At 33.8% G+C, this 14,927-nt stretch overlaps 1 protein-coding gene across 1 annotated transcript in view; it reads left to right on the top strand.

Annotated features, from left to right (window-relative positions):
* Nucleotides 1-382: 382 nt before the first annotated feature.
* necab1 (N-terminal EF-hand calcium binding protein 1) overlaps nt 383-14,927 on the top strand; it is a 63,020-nt gene continuing 48,475 nt past the window's right edge. The window contains exons 1-3 of the mRNA XM_056479952.1: nt 383-632; nt 2,364-2,388; nt 5,890-5,998. Of these exons, the coding sequence (XP_056335927.1) occupies nt 546-632; nt 2,364-2,388; nt 5,890-5,998 (221 nt within the window). The 5' untranslated portion in view covers nt 383-545. The remainder of the gene's footprint in view (nt 633-2,363; nt 2,389-5,889; nt 5,999-14,927) is intronic.

Raw genomic sequence — 14,927 nt, 5'->3', positions numbered from 1 at the left:
TAAATTAATATACATTAGCATAATTCTCAAAATGTTGTGTACAAACAGTTTATTTTTCATTTCATGCAAAAAAAGGAGGAAAATCACATTTAGAACGACATGAGGTTGATAAACACAACAAAATAACCTATTATTATTGTTGTTGGGGTGAATTATTATGCTTTAAACTTTCACCTGTTACACTTTATTTATAATGACCTGATGGCTTCTGTATCAAAACGGCTACTGTTTGGGTAGGTTTTCCATTATTACATAATAACAGACATGAAGAGCAAAAATATCCGCATGGTGAGAGACATAACAGAAATCGCCGCAGGTATAGAGGATAATGATGACAAGCTCTGATAGCGGAGCACAAAGCGAATGTCATTGGCGCACAGCTCAGCATCAGAGACCTGTGGCTCATCACTGGAGTACAGCGGGAGATTCCTTTCACGCGCATTACAGCGACACACAGCAGAACGCGCGCTCCTTCTGTCCGCACGCATTAAGTGCTTTTCTGTCAGAAGGGAAAGTTAAAGAGTTATTTATCACTAGGATTGACCATGGATTGCTCTGAAGAGGTGCAGTCACTCTCGGATGAAGCCAGCACTCCCATCGAGTTAAAGAAAGGAATGTCAATATTTTTGGACGTGAGTATTTTTAAGTAACTATTTTTAATATATTTTTGTGCTGAATAAATGCATGGAACGATAAAAGGAAAATGGAGACCTGAAAGAACCTGTTGACTGATTCACAATGATGTAGGATATCGACTGATATAATCTTCATTGCTCTAATATATTCTTATTTATATTGTTTTGATATTCTGTAATTTGCCTTTTATAATATGCTTAACGTTAATTATTACATTTGCTTTTTTTATTGCATTGATGTTTTATATTTGCCTACTAGGTTAAAAATAAAATAAAAATAAGTTTAACTATATATATATATATATATATATATATATATATATATATATATATATATATATATATATATATATATATATATTCAGTCAAATATGTCAAATACAGGTTTTAAAATTGTATTTTTAAATTAATTTATTTTTCAGCAAAATAGTGACTCTTATACCTTTTTGTACCAAGGACTTTGCAGAAGACATCAACTAAAATGTCATTCAGTGTGACAAACGATCACTTTAGTCACATTAAAACGAGACCATTTCAGAATATATTACAATATTTAAGGATCACAGTTCTGCAAAATACTAATCAAATGTAATTTTATATCTTTGTATTTTGCCAGTATCATTAAAAGTTGTAGTATTTCTCAGTAATGCATTTTTAATAATTTCAAATCCAACAATATTTAGTATAATAATTTCTTCTTTTATATATATTCAATATACATATTGTATAGATTAGAACGGCATTTTATGATATTTCATTTTCACAGAATGTTTTTCAAAACATTAGACACTACATTATAGCTCTTATGCACAGCAACATAATTGTGTGTATTTAGTTTGATTAAGTATATGAATGGGAAGGGCATCTATCACATAAAACACATGCCAGAGTAACTGGTGGGTCATTCCGCTGTGGCAACCCCTCATAAATCAGGGACTAACCTGAAGGAAAGCGAGTGAGTGATGTATATTTGAATGTGCAAATGTTTAAAGTCTCACTCATTCAATATAAAGAAATGTTACAGAATTCAGTGGCTGTAATTTTAGGTATTGATCTTGAAGTATTCAGGTGATTTGAGACTTACATTCTTCATAGCCTTAAGCATAGGCTTATGTAATGCACCATGACTCATATTGCATTGCGTATTTGCAGTCATCATGCATAGTATTAATTAATATAATGTTAATTAGTCATTATGCATATTGCCAATTAAACACATTAACATTATTTGTTCTCTTTTCTGCTTTAAACGGATTCAGATCCTCTTCAACCACAAAGCCATGCTGGCTTAAAGGCTGATTGTAACTGCGGTTTTAGTTGCTAATTAAATTGTAGTAAGGTGTCTAAAGAGCTTCCGCTGGGATCAGAGGTGTGTATTGTTAATTATCATACTGGAATGAGGAAGCACTAGTCCCTGACAGATCGGTGGCATAGTTTTTCACTCCTCTAAGGAGGAAGCTAAATTCAGCCTAGACTTGGCATGCCTAGCAGCGGACCACATTTAAAGTGTGAATATTCTTGCTGTGAAATGGGACTTTATTTAACAGACCGCTGCGGCGTGCTTGGGTTTTCAAAGTCAACACAGCATCATCACGTTTTCTTTCATCTCTGCTCTTTTTAGGACTCGACCTAAATAATTTACACTGCTAGAGTCCCTTTACATGATCAGCTGAGCATTTTTTTCTATGCCCAGAGTCTGTGAATTGATATTGTCCTGTTTTCTTTTAGATATTGAGAAGAGCTGACAAAAATGGTAAGCATTGTCTTCCTGGCTTTTAAAGTTCACCTGTAGTTCACCTGTATAATTAACCTTTTGGTATGGATTAGTGCATGTTACGACACCATGTTTGAATGGGTGTCCATTCTCAGGCTTTGCTGGTACTCAGTTGTCATGGAAACACTAGACTTGCCATACGTTTCCTAATGATAGTCAATATTTTAGTAGAGCGATACTAAACAAATGTCACTGTGCTCCAACTAATTCAATTGAGGCAACCACAGACTTTTAAAAATAGCCTTCATTTACATATTGTTTTCTATATGTTAAAGCTCAGTTATATTGTTTTTAAGAATCTGGTTTTCTAAACACTAATTTCATCCAATTAACTCAATACTTGAGAAAGCCCAGACATTTTGGAGCTATTCTTTATATATTTAATCTAGATTTAAAGGATGTTCCTAAATATTCTTAACAGAATTGTACGTTTGTGCCTGACTGGTGTGAATTTTTTTACATTTTCCTTAAATTATGTTTTTAATTAACCATAGTTTTACAAAACACAAAAAGTCATTAAACTATGCTAACCACATAACCACATGGTTTTGTCAACGCAATCTCACAGCAATTTGTAACTTTCTTGATTTAGTGGCTATAATTTAAATGAATTTGTATGATTTCAGGCTTACATTTTAATATGATTGGCTCATCCTCAATGAGGGGTATGTTTAGGGGTGGGCTTTGGGGAAATCGTATAAATGTGTACAAATTAGCCACTTTGTAATTGAGTGCGTACACAAAGGTAAAGTTCCAAATGCAGCTTTTATTGAAGCATAGGGATGGTCAGACAGGCAGGAGTCAACAGAAGCAAACAGTACAACATGGGTAATCCAGTAGAGAAATCCATAAAGACAGGCAATGGTCAGGGCAGGCAGAAAACACTTAAAAATTCCCAAAACAATCCAAAATCAAAACAAAGGTAAATACCAAAAACAAGAACTGAGAAAATGCTGAGTGATGCACACTAACAGTGAATAAGTTTACATGAACACCAATAATCCGATTTTAACAATATTCTGATTAAGAGACTACCATGTAAACTGCGATTTTTGATTAATTTAATTCGATTAAACTCATAATCGAATTAAACAGAAATCGGATTTTAAGACATGTGGAGTATGTCAATTTTAGTCGCATTATCGAAGTGCGGTACAGACATGTAAACACTGCAATCAAACTATTACCGTCATGTAGGATTTTCACAGCATTTTGCAACAGGATGGTCTATGCACACACAGCTGTTTGACACTATTCTCTGCACCTACCGAGTCAATGAAGGACCACAGACACCGGCATCGTGAAATTCAGTATCAAAATCCATTAAAACAACACTTTTCCGGCAGTTCATACTCACATCCAATATCTCGTTTGTCACGGGGGCATGTATGAAATGTTCCTGAATGAAAGTGAAAGTGCCGATCTGCAGGTAAAGTAGACAAATTAAAAATGAAACACCTGAAATTACGGCTGGAAGGGCATCTACTGCGTAAAACATATGCTGGATAAGTTGGCGGTTCATTCCGCTGTGGCAACCCCTGATTTAGGGATGGCTAACGTGAAACTGATGTTTCGACACAGTGTCTAGATCCCGAAGCGCAAGTGTTTTGAAACACTGCAGCGAAGCATGATTTGAAACACCCAGCTCACGTGACTAAAGTGTTTCGAAACACCAGGGTTCGTGACTAAAGTTTTCATTCGAATGTCAGACGAATGTTAAAACAAAACATATTACAAGAACAGAGCATTTAAAAACTATATATTATATAGTATAACTATAAACTATGTAGTCTATATAGCTGCATCACGCTGGATTTGAACCCATTATCTCTGCATGCTAGTCTGGAACTCTCACCGCTCCACTACATCATTTGAAACTTCAATGCAAGGTATAATTCCTCAGTTTCTTTACTGAAGCTGTTTCAGAGCAATACATAAAAAATGCCCACTAGGTGTCACTGTAGAGACGGGTTTCGAAACGTTTAGAAGCTTCAACACATTTGCTTTGACTGTTTCAGTGTTTCATGAAGCCTCACTTTGCCCACCACTACCCTGAATAATAAAGGGACTAAGCTGAAAAGAAAATGAATGAATGGATAAACATTTAAAATAGGATCATGAAAGGAAGATTCAAAAAGCAACTCGTGTTAACACCTTAATCATATTATTGTCTTATTCAGATTAGGGCAAATAATTAGATTACTGATGTCCATGTAAACGTAGTCAGTGATACAAGACTGAGCAAAGATGTGTTGAAGGTAAGGTGTAGTCCTGTTAGTCAGTCCTCATGAGATTCAGCTGTGTGATTGTAAACAGTGGTGAACTGGAACTGGTGTGTGTGAAGTGCATGATGGAATACGTAGTTCAGTTCAGTGGCAGATGTGATGTGTAGAGTGCTCTCTAGTGTGCCTGGTGGGCAGTTAACTTGGTGACTGCGATTTTTTTCAACCATTGTGACGCTTTTTCAGAGTAGTCCTTGTGGTTTTGCTGCACTCTAAAAAATGCTGGGTTTTTTAACCCAATGATGGGTCAAATTAGCCTGATCTCACAAGGAAACATAGTTTTGTCAGTTTAGTGGCTAAATGAGAGTTCAGTCGTATGGAAATGTACGATTTTAAAAAGGTTGCATGGCACCCAACCCCACCCCCAAACCCAACTCTCATTAGGGGATAAGCAAATTATACTAAACTGTACAAATGAGATCATATGAATTCTTACAAATTAGCCACTAAATCAAAAAGTTACAAATTGCCGTGAGATGGTGTTGGTCAAATTCAACAGTTAGGTTGAATATGTGATTTTAATGTATTTCCTAGCTCTTACCATGAATAACTATAGAAAACTACGTAAATAACACACTTTAAAAACTGCTGGGTTATTTTAACCCAACATTGGATTTGATATGTAATATAGAGTGGGCAGAGTGTGCTCATAATGTTGCTATCCATGGTAATTGTTGTAAAACGGTGGTTATACAAATGCTCATCATTACACCAGAACCATGGTTCATTTTTGTAAGTGCTTCAAAATTCTGCGTATTGAAACACAAATGTAAATTAAAATGAAATGCTCTAATATATGCATGTTTTTAATATATGCTAACAGTGTTCAGTGCAGATCCGCTACTCATATTGTCTTCATTCTAAAGCTTTTTCATTGCATTTTATTTCATGTCCTATAAAGCACACCACATGCAGCAGTATTTATTCTATTTTAAGTAAAGCCTGGCATGACTCACCTGCCACTGTTTGTTTAAAAACCTCTGGGCGTCTGCATCGACTAACACAAGCCCTGAGCTCTGTCGTAAACATTATCTTTCACCATCTGTGTGTGTGTGTTTCCACCAAATACCTGATATCTAATATGCATAATCTAAACTAGATGATTAATCTAAACTAGATGAACTTCTCATTTGTCTCTATTAAATGGGAAATACTTTTTTTCAAGGCAAACCTTTTAACCACATTTTCCTCTCAAAAGATGATGGGAAGCTGTCCTTCGATGAGTTCAAGGCTTATTTCTCAGACGGTGTTCTGTCAGGAGATGAATTAAAGGAGCTTTTCCATACGATCGACACTCATAACACAGAGTAAGTATTTCTTTTCATGATCCACATAAATATATGCAGGACAAAGACACAAGTTTGGGTTCCATTTTGACATTTTGAAGGTCTCTGTAGGTAAAATAATGTTTCTTGTTTTGAATCCAAAACAACTGCAAAATGAAACAAGTTCATGGTCATATAATAAGTTTTGAATGCTCTGAAGTCAGAAATCAAATAGCTGGAACGTTGTGGCCACATCCACATCACTTGCAGCAATATCCATGTTCAATACTCTGACATAATCACAGCGGTAATATCATTGTTTCGGCTGAAGTGCTGTAGTTGAGACAAAATTATTTGTCTAGTCGACAAAGATCTGGGTCCAGTTGTACCAGCTGCATGTGCAGAAATTGCCAATCTGATTAAGAGCATATAGTATGCTTCATCTTTTTTTTATTACTTTATTTTAGAATGTTTAATACCATATATATATATATATATATATATATATATATATATATATATATATATATATATATATATATATATATATATATATATATATATATATATATATATATATATATATATATATATATATATATATATATATATATATGGTTATATAACTTATATAACTTATATAGCTTATATAACTTAGGGTATATAACTTAAACTGAGGTCACTGGATTGTTCTTGAGATATAAATTTATCAAATGAATTAAGAAATTGCCCTCAAGTAGCCAAAATCTTTCTTTTGGAGCTAATAAAAATGTGTCTCTCCATCTGAATAACTGATATCATGTCAGAAATCCAGTTCTGCAATGAGTGGCATAAAGGTAATTTTCAATTGTTAAGCAGCAGTCTTTCAGCCATGACCATGCCTCTCAATACAGACTCGCATTGTTTGAGGGAAAGAAGATATTTTCTAAGAAGCCAAATGGCAAGTTCGGCATCTGATAGAAAAGGTCTACTATAAGTCTTGGAGTACCGGTCAAATATGCTTGCCCATAATTATTTAGTAAGGGACAGAGCCATAAGGCGTGAGCAACCATCTCCTCTGCCATCTTGCACTTTTTAAGTGTACATTAGGGTCTTTTTACAGTGTCTAAATGACTTATTTTCTTCAAATGAGTCTGTTGGCATATGAGTATAATCGAATACACAGTCTTTGTGGAAACACTTTAGTTTAGGTCACAATTCATGCTATTAACAAACCATTAACTAACTACTAATAAACGACTAATTTGCTGTTTATTAGTTAGTAAGGTAGAATTTGGGTTTAGGTTTTGGGTAGGATTAGGGATCTAGAATAAGATCATACTTTATTACTACTAATGAACAGTTAATATCTTAATAATAGGCAGGTAATAAGCCATTACTTAATAGCATGAATTGTGACCTAAACTAAAGGGTTACCGTCTTTGTAACTGTTTTAAATGAGAAGAAAACATTTTCTTGCCTATAAATTCTGCTCACAAAATGGCATTTTTACAGTTTTACTAATGCTATTGTTGTCAAAATATGAATGTTTTCAGGCCCCCAAAATACCACCGTTGTGTGAGTTAGCAGATAAAATGCAGGAAAAATGGTTAGTTTATGGTTGAAAACAATGTTACTTTACATAGAACTTACTAGCATGGTATGATTGTAGGGGCGCCACTAGCCGATTTGGGACAAAAGTGAGGAGGGGGTTGTTGCGTGGGTGCTGGGATCTCTAATAGCAGCTTTGGGGAGCCCAAAAGTGTGTGGGCCCTTAGAATTTCCCAAAATTCTGTAGAAATTACCTAATCAGATGATGACTTCAAAAGGGTTTCCCATTTTTGTGTGCCATAAATATTAGACATTTAGCCAACAGTCCATGGCCTTGTACCAATAGATCTAGGTCATGCTAAGACTTTTATAGCACCATCTAGAACCACATTTTTATATGTGTAGCGATTTTATACTGGACTCTGATGTGACTAGTCAATTCCTTGGGTTAATTACATCTAAAAGAAGCTTTTATTGCTAACCTTTTCATAGTTCCTAGATCTATTGGTCAAGTACTTTGTTTTATGGGCATGTTTGCACCTTATAAACTGCCTGGTAATTATTTTAGATAAAGGAACACTTTATTTATAGCGTTCTATAATGGAACAGGAAAAAAATGATTCTCATTTTTATTTTTGTGTGCCGTTGTGACTATACAACAGCAGCCATGCAAGAGTCTGACTTTATCAAGCAAAGCCTTCACCCAGCATCCTCTCTGTCCTGATGATGTCATTCCAGCGTCTGCTATATGAGTAACATCTACCGAGGGCGAGGGTGCGCCGTCTCTCAAACATCAGCGACTCTTGTCAAACTGATGCTTATCATGCTTCTGGCTTGTTAGACACAGACACATCAATGCTGGTTTGTTGATGTGCATGTTTGTGTGAGAGCGATAAAGACGTTTGGGTTCTTCTTCTTTACCCAACTTAAATCATCACCCTTGTTAAATATGAGCAAAGAAGGCTGTGGAATAACTAAGAAATTCCTAGTTGACATGAATCAGCCTAGAAAAAGACATTTTTATGTATTTATCACTGTTGGTATGATGGTTTGAAGGAGAAAAGTTCAATAATCACAGCTGGAGAATTGCGAATAAAAAGGGATGGTTCATCAAAAATCAGAATTCTGTCATCATTTACTCACCCTCCAGTGATTCCAAACCTTTTAAAGCTTATTTCTTCTGTTAAATACAAAATTAGATATTTTGAAGAATTTTGAAAATTATTGACATTCATAGTAGGAAAAACAAATACTATGGAAGTCAACATGTTTCAAACATTTTTAATGTTTTTTTTTGTGTGTTTAACTGAAGAAAGAGTCTTTGTAACAAGAGAAACGTGAGTAAATAATGGCAGAATTGTGATTTTTGGGTGAACTGGTTCTTTAAATTGGGTCTTGAGGTAAAAAAGTGTCCAAAAATACAATCCGACATTACCTACATCATAACAAATTATTTGGGTTTAAAGAAAAAACTCTCTATTCTATTTAAAACAAACACACATTTGTTACCTATACTCAGCAAAGGTCAAAAAGTTTGCTCATATTTTTCAAGGGTGTCAATATTAATAGAGAGCAATGAAATGGGTTTTAAATAAGGCATGGCGTGCCAACAGGCATTTTTTAAAGTTTGTTTTAAAATTTTATAGAATAGTTTACTGAAAATGAAAATTGATTATAGAGCTATGGAAACAATTATGGGATATATGATTTAAAGCTATGCGTTTAAGTGAAACATGATGTTTGTTCTATAATCTGCTGATGACATTTCATCCAAATTAAAAATCAAATGTAATTTAAGGCATTTTTACAGCATAAAATAAAAAAGTTGCTTGTTTTCGGACATGTTTTTATTTAATTTTATACAATGGTATTTTTTTACTTCACAAATAAAATTACTATTTGATGAATAACTAATAAATTAATATTTGATAAATAACTATTTAGTCTCAACAAACAAAAACATTTATTCTGACTAAGTGTCATTAAAAAAATAAATTAAAAAATCTCAAAATGTCATGTTGAAATTTTAAAGAAATGTCATTTGGCTTTTGTAATGTAAAATATACATATATTAACACTTGTGCACTGTTCAAAGATTCAGTTCAGGATGAAAACATCCACTGAATTAAACTGCTGTAAAAATGCATCATGATAGTATTTTGTTTTCAAATATTTTGGCATAAATCTGTCAATCAACCTTAGCCCTGATCAAACCTGCTAAATTATTTAGAAAATTACAGGATTTTAACTTTTTAATTGCCAAATTCATAAATGATGTCACTGATTTGGTGGAAAAAACACACACAAAATGATGTATTTTCATTATAAAAAGTAATTGCGTACTATATTTTTTCACCTTTTATGACAGTCTTGTAAATGTGAACAATTAGTAACAAAATTGATTTTGATGCATTGTTGGATTTTAATTTTTTCTCCCTAATTTACTGTTGGTGGCTGATTTTGCCCCATTGATTTCCATTATAACCACATTTGATGGTGCATAAAAACACACAGTCTTCTGAGTCTCAATCTGAGATGCTTATTTTGATTTTCTCAGAGATAACAAGGTAAGTGCGCAAAGGTCACTCTCACACACTCACAGACACACATTTGCTATATTATGCTATAAAATCCAGAAACCTGTTTTTTTTTTGCACAGGCCTATATAAAGGGTTAATGGTGCCAACGATCAACAGTCAAAATTACCACATTTACCTCTTCCCAACAGGGAAAACCAACAACTATCAAAAAAGGCATGATTACATGGTGTCATGGTTTTGCAATCAAAACATTGTGGTTATAATGGAAGTCAATGGGGCAACACCCACCAAGAGTAAATTAAGGAGAAAAAAAAATTAATTAATCGAAAACAATGCATCATAGGCAATGTTGTTTCACATGTCCAAGACTTAGATAAAAGGTAAAAAAATCCAGTCCACAATTACTTTTTACATTGAAAATACGTCATTTTGTGTGTGTTTTTTCCACCAAATCAGTGACATCATTTATGAATTTGGCAATTAAAGAGTTAAAATTCTGTAATTTTCTAAGCAATTTAGTAGTTTTGATCAGGATTGTGGTTGATTTACAGATTTATGCAAACAAATTTGAAAAACATATTTATCTGATGCATTTTTTACAGCAGTTTAAGTCAGTGGATCTTTTCATCCTGAACACAACAAACAGGTAGTAAATTTGCCCAGAGTGTATTGACTTTTTTTTTTTTTAGTATTTTCTCAAAATGAAGTTTATTTATAAACTAATTTCGAGAGGATCACACTCTTATGATTGACACGGCTGGGCTAACGTATAATCAGACGTTTCCTAACATAGTATGAATAACCAAAGCATCTTACTTTATTTATCTTCGTCTTTGAAGAATCCCCCCTTCCACCCTCTCTCCTCCTCTCTTTCCTCTAAAGGGCAGCACGGTTTTCCCCAGGTTCTCCGGTTTCCTCCCACTGTCCAAACATGAGACATAAGTAAACTGACTAAACCAAATGACTGCACCATAGTCGAATTCCACCAGCAGCATACCCTCATAGCAATCCTTTCGCAGAGGAAGGGGGAGGGGGTTCTCGAGATCTACCTGAGCTCAAACTCCCCTCTCGCCCCGCAAATTGGAGGGAGCCCCGGGCTCGAGGATCTTATGAGCTCAGGGCTCTCTCCCGGGACAGCATGCCAAACAAGCTTTATTACCAATCATCAGATTGATAGAAGTGCGAACTCTTGAAATATGTGTCAAAATAAGATTTCTCACCAAGAATCATTCTGCTAGCTGAAACACAGAAAAAGTTTTGGCCAAATTAATACTCAAAATCAATCCAGAGTGGATGAACACATCCCCAACAGCACAGGGTTACCATTTTTTCCTCAAACCCATACCTAATAAATCCAAAGAAATTGATAATTATCAAGATTTCTATAATTTGTTGTATATAATCCAGTATTTAGCAATGCGTGTATGGTGTGACTGTTGCAGTGCAGCTGTAGCGAGTCGGTCTAGCGTGTGTTATATGGAGTAGATGGTGATCTTGCTTTCACCTCCTCACCGAATGATTTCATGTCACTTAAGTCATCTTGGTTTCCTAGCAGCAGCTCTCCTGGCTGCTACTCACTCCCTTTGTAGTAGGTGTTTGATGAGAATGGGCTTCTGATTTTATTTTGCATTTATTGTGCGGCTGGTGCAGATTTGGTTTGATGTAATATTTCAAAGCCAAAATCGCTTTAATGTGCTAACATAATGGTCGGCTCTTCCCCTGAGCACAACCATAATATTGGTTTGGGTTAAACATCAATTATTCATTATGAAAGATAGCGATGATTAAAGTGTAATCCTGATACTTTCCTCATAAAATAACTCTCTGCTTGTCATGCAATGCTTTTTATATGAAGTACAATAGCTGACTTGTTGCTTGAAGAAGGGTTTAATGTAATTTTCAAAGCATTAGAGGCACAAATCATATTATTCTAACCTGATATAAAAGGACATAACATTTCTGTATCCTTATCGTATTTTGGAATTATTTGTAGAACAGATATTTTGTTGACTGATTATATAATGCTATGTAACAGCATCATTTTCTATCTATTATCCTACAAGGAAAAATAAACAGTCCTTAAAATGGTGACACAAGAAGTTATATGATTTGCACTGTTATTATAACACGACAGAAAGAAAAGTAATATATTTTAGTTTGTATTGTGCTAAATGGATTTATCATGCTTTGTTATTCACTATTTAACTATTTAATCTTGTTACCAAACTTCCTATAAGAAAAAGAAATGATACAAATTTATAATTTAAGAGTAATTTCTGCCCATTAAAAGTAAAATTTTCCCTATTGTTTTGAGTAAAATGTTAATTTGTGTTTAATTTTATAATACTAATAAATAATTTTTAATAAATTAATAACATATCTTTGAGAATACTTCAACTTTAAAATGTTTGTTATTTTTAAATAATTAATTTTGTATTATGTATTCACAGTATTGTTTATCATAAATTACAAAATTAGGGTTTTTACAATAAACCTTTTATATAAGAAATTATACTTCAACTTGAATTGAATGTTTTATTATTTATAATAATTGCATATTTAAATTTCTATAAATATTGAACAAATAAATTGAAAGAAAAAACAATTTTTATATATAGTATATTAATAAACTAATATAATATAGTTAACATAATTTTTGACATCATGCTTCACTATTTGCTGTTTTATTTAACCTTTATGTTCACCTTTTTTAAATATACAGGCAATTAATAGTCATACAGATTTGATACATGATAAGATATCTTAGTGCATGACTTCAAATGTACTGATCAACGAAAAGAAGTTATGTAAAAATATCCACTCTTCCATGACAGATCATTATGCTTTTAGATCATTAGTGTTTATGCTTTACTGCAGTTCAAATAATTTCACCTCATTTAATTGATCTTATTTTTAGGTAAGGTTGGACATTGCCATTATGGCTTAATTGTGTCGAGACTTCCGGTCTCATTTACTTCCACTGATTTTTGGCAGTAAGAAAAAAGCTAATTATGCTGCTTAATGTTGCATTGGTATTTTCTTATTGTGTTATTTTAATCTTAAGGTAATGTCATGAGCACACATGTTTCTAGTGCAAGTAGTTTGGACATTTATTGTCATTTGATGTTGTCATTTACCCATAATCCATGAGTCCAAAATCCTAAAATAATAGCAAAAACAATCTTAATTTCACATTGCAAATAATAATAATAATAATAATAAATATTTTTATATTGTTTATTTATGCTTTTAAATGTAAGTTTTTAAAAATTAATAAAAAAAATATAGAAAAAATAAGTTTTTCCAACAATCTTTAACTTTGAAAGTTTCAAAAAAGGGACTTTTATATACATTTTTAATAGTTTAAAGTGATATGTTGTCTGGGTTAGTGTATTATGGTACAAAAACATTGTACTAAACCATTTTCTGTTATTTTACACACATTTCTCTCTATATTATTTCTAATACATTATATTATTTCAAACTACTAAAATGTCAATAAAAGTCACTTGGAAACGGCCAATACATTTTTACAATGGAGTGAATCTAAACCATTAAGCAGTTAAACATTTTTATCCACTTAATGATCTGAAACATTTAGAAATGATTTACTGTTAATTACCCAGACGTCTTTGTTGTGGTGCTGTAATGTCTGGAGGAGCTGGCAGATATGAGATGAGATATGAAGATTATTGACAGCCGTGCAGCAGGTGCTTCTTCAGGCTGTATTGATGTGTTGTCTTGAACTGTTTATCGAAGACTTTACCTCCCGCTACGAGGTCTAGCTCAGCCAGTTAACAGTTCAGCCATGACGCGAAGCCCCCTGTGACTGTGTTTTTTCCCGTAGGTCTAGCAATAGTTTTTGGTGTCCTGCCCCCCTGTAAAGGCTAGACAACCACTTGAATGCAGTTATTGCCTCCAGACAACTGCCAAATGGTGAAAATCTTCCACCCACCAGGCTGAAAAGGATTAACACAGCTAATCACTGTCACTCTGTGAAATTGCAGTTAAATTTGATATATTTCTCACAATATTAAGACGGTTTGATGTTTGGTTAGTGCCAAAGTAAAATAGGACACTGAAGAATGTTCACATTCGTCAGCGGTACAATTTGTCCACATCATTTAGAGTTTTATAACTTTGAGTGTGTGTGTGTGCATTTTCAAGATACTTCATTCCCCACGCGCACCGAACCCAACGCGCAACCGCAGAATGTAGATTTTTCTAATGAATCATCTGTTGATCTCAATCCCAATCATCACAAATACTGCAGAAGAACTATTGGAAGCCTCATGGACCCAAGATTCTCATAGAAATCAGTAAAGTTTGGTGAAGGAAAAATTATGGTTTGGGGTTAATTCATGAGAGAGATCTGCAAAGTGGATGGCAACATCAACAGCCTGAGGTCTCAAGACATCTGTGTTGCCCGTTACATTACAAATCACAGGAGAGGGCAAATTCTTCAGGATAGCGTTCCTCATACTTGAACATTAACATTATTGAGCATGTCTGGGGTTAGATGAAGGAGGAGGCATTGAAGATGAATCCAAGATCTTGATGAACTCTGGGAGTCCTGCAATAAAGCTTTCTTTACCATTCCAGATGACTTTATTTATAAGTTATTTGAGTCTTTACAGAGATGTTTGGATGCAGTCCTCCAAGCTCATGGGTTTTTAGTGTGTGTCATACACAATATTAATTTTTTTTGACTGCACCATGACTTTATATTCTACACTGTACATTATTTCTGTTAAGTGATAAGACTTTTGTCTAAGCAAAGTCAGACCTTACTGTCCTAATTAAATAATTAAAAATCAAGGCATGATCATATTTTATTTTGGTAAAATAAGCATAATCTAGAGGCTTTTGCCTTTCATATAAGCCACTTCTGATACCAAATG

Source organism: Danio aesculapii, chromosome 19, assembly GCF_903798145.1.
Source record: "Danio aesculapii chromosome 19, fDanAes4.1, whole genome shotgun sequence".
NCBI lineage: Eukaryota > Metazoa > Chordata > Actinopteri > Cypriniformes > Danionidae > Danio > Danio aesculapii.
The sequence above is the reverse complement of the archived record's forward strand: the minus strand, read 5'-3'. Positions and strand labels throughout refer to the sequence as shown.